This window comes from Mesoplodon bidens, assembly GCF_964165515.1.
Source record: "Mesoplodon bidens genome assembly, chromosome: 5".
Taxonomy (NCBI): Eukaryota; Metazoa; Chordata; class Mammalia; order Artiodactyla; family Ziphiidae; genus Mesoplodon; species Mesoplodon bidens.
The window spans coordinates 11,639,388-11,658,250 of NC_138161.1; the positions used below are offsets into that span (position 1 = coordinate 11,639,388).

An 18,863-nucleotide genomic window follows, 5' to 3' on the forward strand; every position below is an offset into this window, starting at 1 on the left:
AACTGCAGGATCTTAGGCAAGTAACAATCTCTATGAGCCTCAACGGGCTCATCTGTAAAATGAAAGCACCACACAGCTCCTAATGGTTTAATAAGGAATAAGTTAACACCTAGAAAGTGTGTTGCCCAGTGCAACAGGCAGGTGCTCAGTAAACGTCACTTCACTCTCTACAACTTGCATAGACTGGAAGGGGTGATATCGGTGCCTTTCAAATTACTGTCAACGATACCCCAGGTGTTTTAGGAGCCTCATAAAAGTTTATAGATAAAAAGAACTAAATAATGTATTAAATATGCAGTTCTCTCACAAATATTTTAAACAGGCTCCCAACCACCTCAACTATGAGCTCCTATCTACATCGCTTCATTCAAGTTAAATACAAAAAAACTCACTAAATTTATATAAAATTCTACTTATGGACTTTTCAGACACATTTTCACTTTTGTTATCTTGATTCAAAGTCCAGCAAAGCAAACTCCTCTAGTAGAATAGGTTACTGGCGCTTGGTATATACATACTCATAACAGGGCCTTCCTCAACCCTTGCTTAACTTTAAAAATGTAGAACTTGGCCATGATAGCAGTTTATCAGTGACACCAAAAGGAAAATGAGTGTTTCTAATACAACAGATATGAATTCCAGCCAATTTTAAATTACAAGTGGAGCTGAAGACATGTAATCGTCCCTAAAACATTTAAGGAGCTTGCCCTTAAATTTCTTTGGCAAAACTTTTCTACTATACCTACAATCCTGCTCTTCAAGTTTTTGGAAGTATGTAAGAAATGTATGAAACCTGTGAATGAACTCAAAATGGCATTCAAACTATATTCTGAGGGTTCCTAGATGGGACATGGGGGTGTCCCATCACAGGGGTGGGAGGTGAGGTAGAGTGAACAGGGATTTAAGCCCCCCTCCAGCAACCCTCTACCAACCAGAATGGCCCTACTTTTAGCAAATTATTAGGGGTGGGGGGTTAGGAGGGATGGTTTCCCATGTAAGTAATCCATTTCTTCAAATAAAATCTTATTCACCTAGAAAAGCTCATAAATCACCAGATTTATCATTTCATCCATAAACACACATCCCCCGAGATAGTCATTTTAATTTGCTTCTACAAATGTAGAAGTGTGGCTCACCAGGGGTCTTTTTGGTTTCATTTTTCGAAAGTCTCAGCAATGAAGACCTTTTGGATATGGGGGTAAATTCGAAACTACCACTGGTTTCAATCCTTATGTGGATGATACCAGAACATGTGTATGGAGCAAACTCCAATAACCTATATATTTTTAGAGAAATGAAAGTGTAAAGTAACGGAGTAGAAGCGCCTATGATACCGTGTCATGTAATTCCAATGACTAAGCATTTTGTGTTAACTTTTAATGGGAAGAATTCAAGAGGCTCAGCACTAGCTGCTTGCAAACAACTAGTTATCATAAATGAGTTATAAATAACAGAGATAAAAAATAGATACCTGGCACTCAGTCCTAACACCTTGTAGGTACTGTGCCTAGAGTGCTGTATGCATTACTTTAATGCTCACAACAATTATGGGATAAATACAATTATTATGATCATTTTACACACAAGAAAACTGAAACCAACGAGGTAGTATAACACCCCAGGATACAGCTGTTTGTGTTTACATCTGGATTTGCACTCCCATCTAGGTTTAAATTGCTTCTTCCCTTAATCACTATGCAATACTATCTTTAATGAAAAGGACATTTATTAATAGAAACAAACAATATTAATAACAGATCATTCAATATCACCCATGTTTAAAAATTTTGAGTCTGCAGAGAAAACAACTGAGATGTATATACAACAAATATTAACAAAAGAGACTGCGAAGAGTGTACAGGATAAAATCCAACTGAAGTACTTATGTATGGTCATTTGTGATGAATATATGTATGAAGAAAACGAAGAGATTCAAAACAAAAAGTAGTCCCAGGCACAGGCTTCTTAGGTAAGTAAAGACACACAGGGCAGGAAATTCGGCTAGAAGATCAAGGCTCAACCAGCCTCTCACTCTCCAAGTCCAAGGCTTTTGCCTCCATTCTCTTTTTCAGTGTTAGAATTAAAAAATTAAGTCTCAAAGTCTATTCTACATCTGACCTTGTTGGCACAGGCTATATGAATCTCAGCCTTCCTTCATCTGCTAACTCTTACATCCTTAAGACATTAGGTTAAAAGAACGGGCTATATGATCTATAGATATGAGTTCTCATAGCAAAATCTATGGACCACCGTCCTTACTGAATGAAGTGTCTGTAACCACCTATCTTTTCCCTTGGGAGTATGAATAATTTGGCTCACCCCCTTAAAGCTGTTCCACCCTCAATCTTCCTCACCTCAGAAAATGGTGACTCCATCCTTACTATTGCTCAAGCCCAAAATTATCAGTCATCCCTGAAGCCTTGCTCACTTTCTCAACCCACTCATGATCAATCCATTAGCAAAATCTGTTAGCTTTCTCTCAAAAAATATATCCAGAATCAGACCACTCAGAATCTCAACCACTAGCACCCTGATCCAAATCACCATTCCATCTCATCCGGTTAACTGCCCTAGCCTCTTAACCTGTCTCCAAGCTCTGGTCCTTGGCCCACTACAGGGCATGAACACAGCAAGCAGTCACCTCTTCACTCACAACGCAAAATGTACCAGACATGCCTCGGGACCTTGACACTGGCTGTTCCCTATGCAGGACACACTCTGCACCCCCAGATTTTCACAAGACTTGCTCTCCTCTCATTGTCTTTGCTCAAAAGTCACTTCCTAACCGTCTCAATCTCTCCTTACCCTGCTTTATTTTTTCCCACAGGACTCAAGACCTTCTAACATACTATACGACTTCCTCATACTTACCGTCACCTCACTACTAAAATGTGAATTCCACGAGGGCAGAGACTCTAGTCTCTGATGCTCACTGATGTGGTCTGTGTCTAGAACACTATCTTGCACACGGTAGGTGCTCAAGTGTTTAAATAAATGAATCACATATTAATGACTAAACACCTGATCAAGAGTGTTAAACTGGGCTTCCCTGGTGGTGCAGTGGTTGAGAGTCCGCCTGCCGATGCAGGGGACACGGGTTCGTGCCCTGGTCCGGGAGGATCCCACATGCCGCGGAGCGGCTGGGCCCGTGAGCCATGGCCGCTGAGCCTGTGCGTCCGGAGCCTGTGCTCCGCAACGGGAGAGGCCACAATAGTGAGAGGCCCGTGTACCGCAAAAAAAAAAAAAAAAAAAAAAGAGTGTTAAACTTCCAACACTCTACATAATTATCAACAGTGGGGTTTTTTTAAAGCAGAAAGAGAAGGCAGATTAAAAGGCCAAGAAGAAGTAAAGCATTTCCTCCCCTACCAAAGTGATTTGCAATCTCAAACAGCTCTAGTTGAGTGTAGAATGACAACAAGACAAATCAGACGAGGCAAGCATGCTGCCCTTTGTTCAGATAAAAATCCCAAAGGGCCATGACATAGTAAAAACCTGTACCTGGAGCCACCATCTCATCCTACCTACCTACCAACTTCCCTTCATTGTACTAACTCCATTTCAGAACGTGTTCCAGATTTTACCTCTTCAATTGTCAATATCCAGTTCACAGTGTGCAGTGACATATGCTTCGTGTATTATGGTTGTTTCCATGCAGTCAAAAAGGACAGCCTGGTGTGGGCAAGCAGCACTTCCCTCAGCTCGCTCTATACAAATTCAAGCATCCTGCTGATGTCAACACATGAAGCACCTCTCCCATCTCTGCCTCTCCATTACACTTGAAGAATTAAATGAAAAAGTTACTTTAATAACTAGCGCTTACCCCAACATGAGTGCCAGGCACCATTTTTAAGCTACATGTACCAGACCATTTAATCCTCACAAAATCCCCAAGAGGTAGGCATAATTACCCACAAATTTACATACGAGAAAATTGAGGACATATTACAGAATTACTAAGGAAGTCCAGAACCATCCTCTGTAAAGATGCAGAATGTATCCTTTTACAACTCTCCCCAGGAAGGTATACATAAAAAAGTAGAAATAAACACAGGTCAGAAAAAAATCTGCTCATCAATACAGAAGGAACGATGCAATCTGAGAATCACCTTTCGTAATCCCTAATGAAATAAGGTCCCTAGGCAATGATTACAATGGATGCTAGAACCCTTAGGTGAAAGAAAGTTTGATGGGAACTACAGAATGGATGCATGAGGCTGTCAACATCTACACCCATCAAGAATTAATCTTACCTCTAAAGGCAGACATGAATGCTATACCCAGGAACACTTGCAAAAACATCAAGTAAATACAACCTGTGGTTGCTTGGATTCAGATTCAAACAAATCAACGGCAGAGAAACAACTGAGACAATTCAGGGCATCTGAATATGGATATTACATGTTAAGGAATTGTAGTGAGGTGGCATAAAGGCACTGTGGTTTTTTGTTTTTGTTTTTTAAGCTCTTACCTTTTAGATACATGATAAATATTTACAGGAGAAATTTTATATCTGCATTTGCTTTAAAGTACTCCAGCAATAACTGATTCTGATCATCAATAAATGCTAAATCCAGTGGAAGACTGCTGGAGAAAAGAATATTGAGTCTCAATCAAGTTTGTCGCTCCATAAATCACTTAATAATTACTAAAGGAAAAAAGGTACATTTATAATGGAGCAATCTGGTGGATATCACCTAACCCAAATAATTGTTTGACATCCCCAACAGTGGGACAAACTGACAACCCTTTGTAACATCCCTGCCGACAATGTTTAACCTCTCTCTAATCAAGAGAAAGCAGCCAGATAAATTCAAATTGAGGGATTCTCCAGACCAGAGGGCCTGGACTCTTCAAAGTGACACTGTCCTTAATGACAAAGGCTTGAGAACTGCTCTAGATCAAAAAGACTAAACAACAACCAAATACATGAGCCTTGACTGAATAACGGACTGAAGAACTAAAGGATAACACTGGAATAACAAGGTAAATTAGAACACAAATGGAACATTCTATAATTGTATTGTATTGATGTCAAATCTGAGTGTAACGGTCATGCTATGGTTAGGAAGAAAGTCCTTATTCCTAAGAAAGGCATGTCAACAATGCCTGCAACTCTTCTCAAATGATAAAAAAAAAAAGAGCCAGTATGGCAAATTAGTGATCTAGGTGAAAAGCATACAGGTTTTAAGTGAATGGTTCTTATACTGGTAACTCTTCTAAAGGTTTAAAATTTTCAGATAGAGTTAAGAAAATATAAAATACTCCAGCAAAAAAGATAAATAAATAACGGGAAGGGGTGGTGGAGATAAAGCAAGAGTGGTAAATGGTGATATAACTGCTGAAACTGGGTGATGGGTACAACACGGAGATTCGTTAAATGAGTCACCTTCGCGTATGCTCGAGTCCACATCTTAACTCTCACTTCTATACAATGGGAAAAACATGTACCTCAAGCCAGCTTCATCACGATAGGTAACTAGGTAAACGTCCTGTGGGAAGAAGTAAGCACTGAACTGTCACATGTTGTCAATCCTTTCAGGAAAGGCTTGAAGACCCCACCTATACAACAGAAGCCTGCTGAACTGAACGCCATGTGAACACAACCACTCCAAGACCTCTGCACTCATCCCTGCTCTTCTGCCCCCAGTTAATGGCCATGGCTCGCTCCCTCACTGGTCTCACTCAGCCTTGCCTGAGCACTAACGAAAACATAAGGCCACATTTGTCCCCTTCTCCTGCTGCTTCTCTTCACAGCCTTTGCTAGTTTGTCTCCCTCGTTAGAATGTAAGCCCCATGAAAGCTGGAACTTTGCCCTGCAGTTTACCACTCTATTCCCCAAACACATGGTAGTGCTGGCACCTACTAGGCACTCAAAACAGGTATCCTTCAGTCTAAAGGGACTTTATAGCTCTAATACCGGTACAGTGTACACTGTTTTCTACAGATGCAGTGATCAAAAGTATAGCTTCTAGTTTGAGACTGCCTTTAGGATCCTGACTTGGCCCCTTACTGAGCTGTGTGGTCCCGGGTACCTTTCTGCTTCAGTTTTTTCATGTGTAAAATGGAGATCACACTATCTAACCCTTAAGATGGCTGAATATTCAAGGGGGGGAGGGAATACACACACACACATATATGTAACTAACACACACACACACACACCCTGCTTAAACCAGCCACTAAGAATTAGGTATTACAAACCATAATATATACAGATCTCGGACATCCAACCAGGTCAACTTGGTGGTTTACCGTCAGGTTTTCTGTTCTCATCCTACTTGGTTCCAATTTTATGTTCCTAGAAGAACAGAGGCCAAGAAGTTTCTCATTTTTCCATGAGACTGAGGCCAGAAAATGTAAACACAAGAGTCTTCCTAGTAGACCAGATTCTAATTCTCCCAGGAGGCCAAGTAATAAAATAGAAGATCCTGAAATTGGGATGTTTCCTCAGGCAGATACTTTTGGTTAGAAAATTTTAAAACCTTCTAATCTTCTCCAAGGTTTGGGGAATACAGGATTTTCAAGAAGTAAACAATAGGACCATAAACAGGATAACTTGAACAGAATTTGGAAGGACTGGAAGAAATTATGCCCTGAACTGAACCTAAGAAGTGAACATAAAACTGAGGCATGCTTTTGTAGATTACAAATGCAGCTGGATTTTTCTCTTACATTTCAAAGGTAGAACTAGTAGACTGGTATAAAAATCCAGAAAAATAAGATCAGAAGTGCTTTCCTTGGATGTCAGAAGGTAGGAGATCTTGAAATTATAAGTAGCTTCCAATTATTTCATCCTAATCAGATGAAATATTTAATAAAAGAAATGATATTAGAAGGAATTTCTTTTCTTCACTTTAATCTCCTTAAACTGAATTTGCACAAACTCCTGGCCCTCAGTCTATACATAAGAATGGCATTCCTGAGACCAATCATGCTACTAGAGTCTGCTGGACTAAAGATCATCCCTGATGGAAACTCGGTGTCTAAGGTTTTCAAGGTAGTATACTTCACAAAACTGCTTTCTCATATAACTGCCAACAAAACAGAAGGCAAGCAGTATACCAGCACAAACGAATGACAATCAAAACAACCTACTACTGGGTCATATATTTACTTAATAATGGTTGACGCAATTTTTTTAAAAGGACACTTAAGTACACCTTCCCTGCAACAAACGCCTGGTAAAGATCTTACCCCAAAATTTTGCTTTTTATTCAGCAGCAGAAACTCACCTTGAATCCGAATCAAAACCAGTACTGAACAATGTCTTATATTCATAATTTGCACACAGGACACCTGAACAACTGAAAACAGGACGGGTATCTGGGACTTTGGTCTTCCATCCTTCTAATATAAGCAAAGACTACACATGGGTTCCCACACGAGGACCTTCCCAGCACCTGAAATCCAAGCTCAGCTATGACCTGACCACCACACAGTCAATGTGTTCTCATACTGAAGTACATCCACAGCAATCTGGCTGTTATAGCTGCACTTGGGTTTCTACACCTGACAAAATTAAAGCATTATAATAGGCAAGGTAGGTGTCAAGGAGACACTGAAGTCTAAACAAAGACAAAACCAGGAATTTTCTTTTTTTGGCCACGCCACATGGCTTGTGGGATCTTACTTAGTTCCCCGACCAGGGATCGAACCCTCGCCCTCAGCAGTGAAAGCACGGAGTCCTAACCACTGGACCGCCAGGGAATCCAAAACCGGGAATTCTTGATGCTAGGACAGAAGCAGGGAAATGCCACTTTATGAGCACTGAGAGCTCCAGGTCGAGGTTTTAGGTCCCTACCTTCACTTGCAATTCCATCAGCCTCTACTGAAACGTTCCCAAAGTGGGTAAGGATTCCCTTAACTAGGGCACTGTAATCATAATAAAAATGATGAGGGAGAGGGATGGGAACAAATCAAGTGTATCCTGGACTTGAGAGGTAGGGAGGAACAAACTGGACCTGAGTTTATTTGCAATTTGCTGTTATGTATCTGGAGTGGGAGTGGGGAAGTAACAAAGACAAAAAGGGCAAGTCAGTCAAGGTAATGACTTGGCTTCCATTCCATGGAAACATGAAGCCTGGACAAAAATTATAATATTGTATCATCCTCTTGTTCTATCCTCTGACTAGAAGAGCACCTAATTTTTTTCATAGTAATACTATATTCCAAGGATCATGTGTCATATAAGCTAATATGAATTTCACAGATATACCCTGAGCAAAAAAATGTCATTTTCTAGATAAAGCAGTCTTTTCCAGGAAGCAGTATTTCAAACCTGTAAGACTTTAGAACAGTGGGTGTAAACCAAACTGTACTAAGGTATGCTTAAAATAAGCAATCACCCAGACACCTAAAGAAAAAGTGGACTATGAATACCAATTTCTGACAGTTCACACTAAGTCAATACCTCAGTCTTTGTGCAACTCTCTGAAGTCTGTATGTACACTTAGCCTAAATGGGCGTACATAATCCATGAGTCCAGAACTAGAAACTGATACTACTTTTAAGACATGAACATGTTTGCCATTTACTAAGTATTAGTCCTACTGTCAATCAATGACCAATTTAACAAGAGGGGTTCTGTCAATGTGTGAGCAGCAATTTTTGTAACCTAAATGCTAAGAGCTCTAAAGGCAATTAAGGATGTCTTTAAAGAACATCTAAAGCCCATCATCTAAAGCAGAAATTACAAGATGGTAGCCATACCTGACCAACAGATACATTTCCTTAGGTCCATGGTGCTTAAATATTTTTAGTCGCGACACCTTAAAAATCAGACTTCCTGTAAAATCTGGATTTCCAGCTAAGAATAGGATAGAAAAGGACAAGCTGGCAAAACCTGGCCCACACTCCCCATGGCAATAATAGACTGTAGTGGTAAGCACCAGCACCACCAGCATGTGTGCGTGCACACACACACACACATACAGACACACACACACACACACACACACACACACCACTACCTTCCCCCCACCCCTAGCAGCTCTACCATTTTACCACGGGCCCACCTAACCCCTTTCAGTCTTGAATTACAACACTCCAAACTATGACAAAATAAGGCTGATTCATACTTACCCAGTTTTTAAAACACCGTAGTCAAAAGAATTCAACATATAACCTTTCTATTTCTTAGGTAATTTTGTTAAACAGCTTTCATTAACTCATGAATATATTTACACTTCACATTGCCATCTCCAAACACAATGAAAATGACTTCAAAGTTAGCAGCATTACTATTCCATCTTCTTGGTCACATTCTTGTTTCTTCATCCACTATTATACACTCACACACACACATATTTCTCAACCCCGCTTCATACAGCACCCAATACCCTACATCACCCAATATTTCATTATGCAGCTTCAGAGTAAAATAATCAGGTAGAAAAAAAGTCATAAATTAAGTCTGAAACAAAGTTGAACTTAAAAAACTGACAGTTAAGTATACATCAATACAAAATGTGCATTCTCTTGTAAATGGTCTTGTTTTTGACTTGGATCAGAGGTACCCCTGGCTTACAAGACAATTATTTAAAAATCAATCAAGCGTGTTAATGAATGTTAACATGTTAATGTTAATGAAACATATACATTCCAGCAACATATGCTACGACGTTTAAAAAATAAAATAATACTGTTGTATTTTAAGTCCTTTATAAAAAAAAATCTGTACCAATAGGAGTGGAAAAAAATCTCTCAAAATCAACAATTAAAAGGAAAGATGTAGTTTTATAATACATTGCTCCATCAAAAATGAAAAGTAAAATACTAACTGAAGACATCACGTAGCAGCAGAAATTAATTAGGCTATGATCTATCTGCTCCATGTGTTGATTTTACTGAAGGGTCATCCCTAAAGATTTAGCAATTGGCAATTAGCAACCAAACATTTACTGAAGATTAAAATACTAAGTTTTCCCTCCACCTGCCTCAAATCACCTTGACACTTAGCCTATCTAAAGTAATTCTTTTCTTTAGATTTTTCCCTGTTCTTCACTTTTCCCAACCTTCTCACTTAAAAAACACATTAAACCTAAGTACTAGTTATACAAGGTCAGATGAGAGAGATGAACATAAAGCCCAGTTGCAAACAGTTTAGTTCTTGAGGAATCCCACTGCACCCAGCCTGGGAAAGGCCAGTAGCTGATGAATAAACGCTGCACATCTGGTCTGACAGAGAGGCCGTTCCAAGCAGTGGCGTTCCTTCATGGGCTCCCTCACACACACATTCTACGTTTCACGGATGCAGAAGCTAGACCTTGCTTAATTAGCATGTAAGCTATTATGCAGTATGGTTCATGTTCACTAATACAAAAATTTCTAAGCAAGTACTATATCCCAGGTTTGATTCAGTCTTGGATTCTGGTAGCTTACACATAAGAAAATTTATCTTTTGGAGTCTCTTCATTAAGAAAGTGGGAATAATGGAAAACTACACAATAAAGTTTGATAACTTGCCTGAGATCACAAGGCTACTTTAATGACATACTGAACACCTACTACCTCTAAGGTCGTGTTACCACTTTATCTTCAAAGGCTCTCCAACTGAGGGATCACTCCCATCTTACAGACAGAAATGAGGATCCAAGAGGGTTAAGACTCCTAGGATGTAGGTGCCAGGAACCAAAACCAGGTTCATTGTTTCTAAAGCTCTTTCTGCTGTCCCAGTGTCAGTTCTTTGTTTACTCCAACATAACACAACCAGGGTCTTCATTTCGGATCTTAATTTCTTCCATTCATTTAGAAAACAGAAATCGGAGCACTTATTGAAGCAAAAGCCTTTGTATCCAAAACAATCATATACAAAAGTAGTAAGTAAAAAAGGGATTAAAGCTAAAATAGGAAATCAAAAAATCATACATACATAACAAACATTTTATCTACATTTAACACATAAATGTATTTGCCAATCTTAATATGGGGTCAAGCACTTGGAGAATGGGATTGATGATGTGGAGCTTCTTGCTGACCGAAGTTCCTGCTGCTTGATCTAAACTGTATCTATAAATGCATCATCTACAATCTCCGTTCCAGTTTCATTAAAGTGGAAAGCTTTAAGAAATCTTGTAAAGCAGTCTACATACAGAATCATCCTGGATTATTGTTATTCTTCCTCCAAAACTTTGTTATTACAGCCATATCTAATTCTACAGCCGTTATTTTAGTGACTCACCTTTATCAAGTTTTTCCAAAGAATCCAATTTGGTTTTCAGGAAAAAAAAAAAAAGTTTGCACTCATTTCGTCAGTTTACATATTTAAATTATTATAAAAGCAAGATTACCTGCCATGAAATAGTCTTGGAAACCAACACAACTTCTGATAAGCATACAACTCTCTCAGTGCAAAGTGCACTGCCTTGAAAGCAACTTACTAGCACAAGAGGTCAGCATGCTATCTCACATTCAAGAACTGTTTTAGACAGATAGAAGAGGAATCCCCATAAGGCAGCTAAGTGAACATCAACCTTGTGTGCAAAGCAGAGGACAGTAATGAAACGGACCTGACCCTCAAGAACATGTAACCTACCAAAGGAGGTATGAAACATTCACCAATTAACTGTAATACTAAATAGAAAGTGGTCCATGTGATAAGACATGGAAACACACCATGCAAGTCCAAAGGCAATATTATACTCATAACAGTGCAGGTCCTCAATATTTGTTTCATTACCAAATGAGTTAAAATGAACTTGAAGCATGTTTTCATGGAGGTGATGGGGTAATACAGGAGGGCATTCCAAGAAAAGCAGTGTGACACAGGCACCGAAGGAAATAAAAGGGAATGGTATTTACAGGGATCTACAGCAGTTCTCTTTACTCAGTACTATACGAAATGGAGAATGAAAGAAATTGAGAGATGAGGTTAAAAAAAAAGATTGGAGTCATATCACAGGTGGCCTTGGATGCCAGACTTCATTAGGAATATCTTTGAAATAGAGCACATTTCTGAATATGCTGTAATTTGGCAATGGTGCTGACACAATCAACTTATATGGGATGGTAATGATGTAACCAAAAAGGCATCATTATACAATGCTTTGTAACAATGGTTTGTGTTACTTCCTTAAAAATGCATCCCAATTTAATTCTTTCTATATTCTTGCACTCCAAAAAACATATTTACAGGCATTGATTATCCTCCCCCCAGCAATATGTTAGAGAGACCACCTAAGAAACTGCAAGAATCCAAGCAAGAAACATAAGTAGTTCAGCTAGGGCAGAGAAGAGACTAATATGTGATTGAGACTGAAGGAAAAAAGAGCTGGATTGGTTCAGCCACATGTGACAGAAAACAGAAGCCACAAACAGAAATAAGTTAGACAAGTTTTGGGGTAGGTAACTCATTAAGTTTCAACCACACTGAGTTTGCAGAGCCAAGGTTACATCCAGGAGGCTATAACCAGCACAGAAGAGTACAAAATGCCAGAGTTCTTGACTTGTTACGAAAAAAAAGGCAAACCATATGAAGGTCAAACCACATGAAGGCAAAGGTACAGTATATAAAGAGGAGGGAAAGGAAGGAATCAAAGCAGAAATCTCAGAAAACAGCACCATAAGAAGCTAAGAGAAATGGTGAACCTAGGAAATTATGTGTCTGTAAATAAGGGGTCAGCAAACTTTTTTTTGTAAAGTACCAGATAATAAATATAAGCAAATGAATAGGGTTATGTTCCAAAACACCTGCATTTACGGACTCTGATATCTGAACTTCATGTAACTTTCATAAAATACTCTTAATTTTTCCCCAACTATTTAAAAATGTAAAATCCTTCCTTAAGCTCACAGGCCATACAAATGCAGGTGACAGGCTGGATTTGGCCTGTGAACCATATAGTTTGCCAGCTCCTGCTCTAAGTACAAGAAGGATAACAGGACTGGATTAACTGTCTTTTTCCGAACTTCTGAGGGTAGTTTTTCCTTTAGATAAGTTGAAAACTTACCAAACATTCATTAAATTTGAATGATTTCTTTAAATCTGACTAATTCCTTAAATTCGATTCCCCTAAGAGATTAACTACATGTGTTGGTAACCCTCCTTGTTGGTTTAGAACTGCCTTCCACTAAAAAGATGTATTCCTCATCTTGAACAGGTAAATTCTACCTGAACTACAAATACAGTGAAGGTACTTGATGAAAAACATTACTTCAGAATTTCCTCAATGCTTTCACACTTAGTTTTCTTTAAAGTGATTTTATAATCTAAAGGTGAGAAGATTCAATACAGTCTGCATATGAAACATGTAGATTCTAAAAAGCAACAAACAGCTGTACTGAATGTGTGAGTCACAAATAACAAAAGAATTTAGTGCAGAATGTCAAACTTCTGAGAAGCAGTCTTCATATATACAAACCACGTCTGGTGAGGAAGGATTCCTTACCCCCAAGCCACTCCTTGTACCTTAGCTGTAAGCTCAGGGGCAGGAACAGGACTCCTTCTTCAATCACTTGCTGCGGCAATAAGCTGTAACCCAAGAAAACTTTAGTACCAAGTGAAAGTACAACATTGCCCACAAGGCTCAAGTCTTTCATTACTGGATAACTATTTTAAGTTGTCTGATTTCAAGTAAACAAAACACAAAGGGTGATTATTAAAGATACAAGCTACAAGCTAAGCTGTTAAGGGAGGGCTCACAGAAGGAAAAAGAGACTAACTTAGCCATCTGACAACTAGAACAAATATGTTTCCATTTGAACTTCTGTCTGCCACCAACTGACAACAAAAGTATCACTAGCTCCCAGTTATCAAATGTTGCCAAGCAAGCCAAGCTGCAAGGACCTAAGGTTGGCCAGTTCCATACTTGAGTTCATTATTAGACCCTATGCCTACAAAAAGTATCTAAAATGCAAACATTTTGTAGCAATTACTTTCACAAGATCCTAAACTTGGGATACAACTCTAGAGTACACAACTTCTGCCAGGTTTTCTAACCAAGAAGTCTTGACTGAGGAGAAACAGAAGGGACCCTTCACTGCATTATCAGAAAACCTACTGCTTTGCACAGTTTTAGGAATATCACTACACTCCTATTTCTAAACTTATAAAACCCAAGGCATAAATTAAACTCAGTACATCGTAAAACTCTTTACTTACAGAGAACTATTTCAGTGTTATCGTAAAATTTAAAATATAATCTGATTTTCAATGAAATTAAAAATGAAGGATATTAAACATAAAATCACTTGTGAAATCTCCTTCAATGAAAAAGAATTTGATTTCCAAAGTAGCTATCTACTTTTATTCCTATTTGAAAAATTATGCAAGAGGATATATAAATGCTATTTTATTGGTACACACCTATATTCACTTAGAATTAAACTAATTATTATTTAAACCATTAACCTTTAATTCTTCATGTAAAAATTCCTCAGCAGCAATGAGAAGGCTTCAGGAAAAACTATTTTCCCAGAGCTTTCACAACTCTAAATATGCCAATTGTGATCATCCTCTGGGCAAACGTGCTAAGACATGATAAAGGGTTCCTAAACTAAGTAACCAAAATATATAAATGTCCTGCATAGATCTTTTTTGAACCTCAAAATTCCTCTTCCTGAGCCTATCCCAAACGTAAAAATTTTCTACAAAGTTCACACAGCTTTTCAACACAGTGTGTGGCTTTAAAATTCAAAAATTGTCTATTCAATCTATCTTTTACCTAGCTGAAATGAAATACCAATGTGTGAAATCAAATTTCAAAGTGAAATCAAAGGACAAGCCATTTCTCAAACTCTCAGGGGAGCTCAAAAGTCAGTGTCATACCTCACCTACCAAATGCATGCCCCCTCCTCCTCTACCTACCTAAACATTCCCACTGCAAGAGGTCAGGGTAGAGGGGGAGAGAAAACTCACCACCTCACAGGCAATTCGTTACTTTTTCAGTTGTTAGAAAAGGTTTTCCATATGCTGAATTGAGACTGCCTGGAACCCTGCAGCTTGTGATCTTTCTTCTACAGCTATGTCCTTCCATACTGCAGCCTTGAAAACCGCGTTTGCCAGAAAGGAATAAAACTCTTACGATGCTGACCTATGACAAGACTTTTCAATACCTTTTTCTTCTGGAGACACTTCTACCTAATGATCTACAACTGGTCTAAGCAACCACCTTTTCAAATGGCTTTAGTCATCACCTTTAAAAGTCTGGTTTCACAACATCCATTACTCTACCGCATCAACTTTCAGAATTAACCACATTTATCTACTTTTCACGCTAAATTAAAAATAGGGAGAATACAGAAAGACAACTTTACATACACACGTTTTAATAAAATTGAAGCTAAATGGTACCTGCAAATAAATTTCTTCTTGGGAGGGCTGGTATCTACATTCGTTAGTACACAAACTTGAAAGCGCAACACAAGCAGCGATTCATTATAATGGACTACCAATTGCAAACTGAGAGAAAGATAGCACTGAAACTTCTAAGTGACTAATACACAACTGTATATAGTTCAATAAAGATTCATTCTATATACTACACCCTGAAATCTTCCAATGGGGACTCCCACAAGAGTCTGTGCTACAATGCAGTGGGTCTTTAACACAAGAAATGCTGTGAGAGCTTCAACACAGTACCTGCATCTAGAATTTTAACTCTCTTTTATGCTCAGTTTTCACCCTAAAGAGAGGAATGCTCTTCAGGCCTACAGAGTACCACAAAAAAGAAACAGGAAAACCTCTCTGGGAATCCAAGAAAAGACTGCAACTTCCACATCTCTTACAAGAGTTGTCTAACATAGAATATTTCCTCAATTCCAAGATACATAAATGATCTGAGGAAGGTGGGAAAGGAAAATAAGTCATCAAGGGGTACACCATAAGAGGTATACTTTTCAGAATCTAAAAATATAAAAGATATGCATCTTAAAGTTGAGGAGTTACATGGAATAGCCTACCTGCAAGCGGAACTGCAAACCACTGCATATTAGAAGGAAGGCTTCCCCAAAGCCTGTCAGAGATATATAAGCTCATGGTGGCATTTTCCATTCATTTCCCCCGAAGTATGGATCTTATTTTAGGATCCTATTTCCCCAAATGGAAAGCAAGCAAAATTGTTCAAAACCAGTAAGTCTTTGTGTTTGTTACCTATTGACAACCTACTCAAAAACAGGTTTTATGAACAATATAAAAAGAGAAATTTTTTGTCGTTTAATCTTACTTTATTTAGGTCAAGGATCTCTTCAACACAACTTCATCATTGTTAAAATGTCCTTATCTGTAGCCATGGAGGCCTCCGCCTCCAGGGAGGAGTTCACCTTGATTATTTGCAAAGGGCCCCTGCCCAACCTCACCAGGATTTCAAGGAAGGTTAATTGAATTATTATTTTAACCAAACTGTACTACGTGGCTTATCTGAACTGGAGTAAAAAATGTATGATCCACACCAAAGACTGTGAATCCTGGTTGTTACAGGATACCAAAAAAAAAAAAAAAAAAGGAACACAGAGTAAATACATTTAACTAACATACTTGAAGCTCTGTTAACAAATGTACAGTACTTGGCAGCTATGCTAAAGACAAAGAAGAGTTCTGAATTTTCATTCCAAAGGTTTATGGAATGAACAAATACTATGTCTGTACGTTGACTCAAATACATTGACTGTTTAATGATACTTGTTTTCTCCCTAAAACAAGGTGAAACAAAAGAAATGTCAGTATCTCCATTTCCCAGGTTCTGATAGCTCCTAAAACGCGTAACTTAAAGGGAGGACTTAAACTGCCACAAAATTTTAAATGTTTCCTTTTCAATACCGTGCTTTTCTTTTCTTCATTGTTCCCATTCTTTTTAAGCAGTGTATTTCAGTATAGAGGGAAGAGGTCCAAGAAAGGGGCAATACTCAGGAGGCTAAACAATGCAATCTTACCCTCCCCCAAATTCAGGGAGAACAAGCTTGGGGACACAATGGCATGCCTGACCAGACTCTCCAGACCTGATCGAGAGACACTGGTGTCTTTTCCACTTTATAGTGTGCAAAGAACGGAACGATTTTCTAATGCTCTGTGATTGGCAGCGTTTCAACAGCGCTTGGACCAAGACCCCAGGCTTAACTTCCTAACAGCTCCGTTTCAAAACTGACCCAAAACATGGAATGTGCCCAAGCCTCTGGCGCTGTAGGAAGCTATCTTCCCAAAGTTCGAACATCGAATTATTATCATTTTTATTATTATACCTGGAAGGGAAGGGGGGGAGGAAAAAAAGCACACACCACACTCTACGTTACCGAATTCACGGAAGAATGGGGATTTCGGCGACGGCTTGAGGAGTACCTGACCCAGAACAGAGAACGAAGAGCTGCCTCCGGGCCGCGGGTCCCTGTCCTCGGCCACAGCGTTACCTGGAGTGAACGGACTGCAGGATCGCTTAACATCCCTCCAAACCTGAAATCCTCTACCTCAAGAGCAATCAAAAGCAGAGGGAGCCAAATTTCTTCCGGAAGGCGCAAAAAAGGCCACAACTTGGATGAATGAAACTGGGCTAAGGGCACCCGGAGCAGGATTGTCGCTGAAGTCAGAAAACGAGAAGTCAAAGATTTTTTTTTTTTTTTTTGACGTGAGAGCCGGTTCTACGCGACCGTGGTCCAGACAATCGCACAAACACGCTTTGGAGAAGGTTTTATTGAGCGCGGACGGTTCCGGGGCGGCCGGCGGAGGCGAGGCGGAGGCGGGTGGGCGGCGGAGCTGGGCCGGAGCGGGCGGCAGCGGCGGGGCCGGCGACGAGGCAGCTTCGCGACGGCGGGCGCGGGACCCGGGCCGGGGCCGGGCGCTGGCGCGTGTCCTCCCGCGGACCTTCCACTGGACTCCCGCGGGCCGCCCCGCCCCCCGTCCCCCGCCCGCCCGCCAGACCGCCCGGCGGCCGCGTGCGAGGCACACCCTCCCGCGGCCGCGCGCACGCGGCCTCGCCGGGCCGGCCGGCCCCACGCGCCCCCTCAGCGCGGATGCCCGCCGCCCGCCGCCCGCGGCCCCGGCCCCCTCCGGCCGCGCGGGGAGGGCGGGGAGGGCGGGGGGCGGCGGCCTAGCGGCTGCGAGGGCGCCCGCGCGGGAAGGCGGGCTCTGAGGGGAAGGTCACTTACCCGCTGCATGGCTTTCAGGATCAAAGCCAGCTCGTAGCGGGGCATGCCCGAACGCACAGCTTTCGGCTCCGAACCGAGCCGGCTCCCGGATCGCAGGAGGGCGGGGACCGCGGGGACCGGACAGGCAGCTGGGCCGGAAGGCTCCCAGGCGGCGAAAGCACGCTCCGGCCGAGCGAGCCCGGGCTTAAAGGCTCTGGCAGCTGCGCAGACGGGCCGCCACGCCCCCTCAGAGAGCCACGCCCCCGTAGGCCAAGCCACGCCCCCTCGGTAAGGCGGCTGCGCCGCCCCCCCCTGCACAGCCGTTCTCCCCGCCACCCGCGGTCCCCGCCGGGACCCCCACCCTGGCCCCGCAGGTGCTGCGCGGGGGGAGGCACCGCGGGTTCGGCGGAAACCTCCAGCTGCAGCCGCACGCCCCCTCCGACCCTGCCGCCGCCGCTGCCGCCGCGCTTGCTACGTACAGTTCTCGAACCAGCTGGAACTTTCCATGCCTTCCGTCTCATCCTGGGCGGCGGGCGAGCCTGCGCCCCCGTGTGCGCGTGCGCTGCGGTGCGGTCTAGCCCGTGCGCGCGCCCCTACCCCGCGACTTCTCGGGGTGAGGGGCCTGCTCCGTGGCTACGCTGCTCCGTGCGGGATCTCGGCCGGACCAGGGCCTCTCTCCGCCCCCGGCCGCGCACCCGGGTTCCGGAACGTTCCCGCTTCGGTCTGCGTCCCCCACCCGCACTGCGCGGGGGATACCGGGGCGGGGGGGCCGGCTACCCCTCGCGCCCTTGCCCACAGCTCTCCGTTCCAGT

At 41.6% G+C, this 18,863-nt stretch overlaps 2 protein-coding genes across 5 annotated transcripts in view; both read right to left on the minus strand.

Moving 5' to 3' along the window:
- SLC5A3 (solute carrier family 5 member 3) overlaps positions 1-18,186 on the minus strand; it is a 33,755-nt gene extending 15,569 nt beyond the window's left edge. The window contains exon 1 of one of the 2 annotated variants that reach the window (XM_081235989.1): positions 18,073-18,186. The gene's annotated coding sequence lies outside the window, so the exon portion shown is untranslated. The remainder of the gene's footprint in view (positions 1-18,072) is intronic. The other variant, XM_081235990.1, reaches the window with a different exon arrangement.
- The window catches only part of MRPS6 (mitochondrial ribosomal protein S6), a gene marked incomplete at its 5' end in the record, with an annotated part of 66,465 nt that extends 47,820 nt beyond the window's left edge, over positions 1-18,645 (minus strand). Inside the window, one exon of one of the 3 annotated variants that reach the window (XM_081235993.1) lies at positions 18,531-18,645. In XM_081235993.1, the coding sequence (XP_081092119.1) occupies positions 18,531-18,572 (42 nt within the window). Of the gene's footprint in view, positions 1-17,223; positions 17,371-18,072; positions 18,207-18,530 lie in introns of those variants that run through there. The other 2 variants (XM_081235991.1, XM_081235992.1) reach the window with 2 other exon arrangements.
- Between the last annotated feature and the right edge of the window lie 218 nt (positions 18,646-18,863).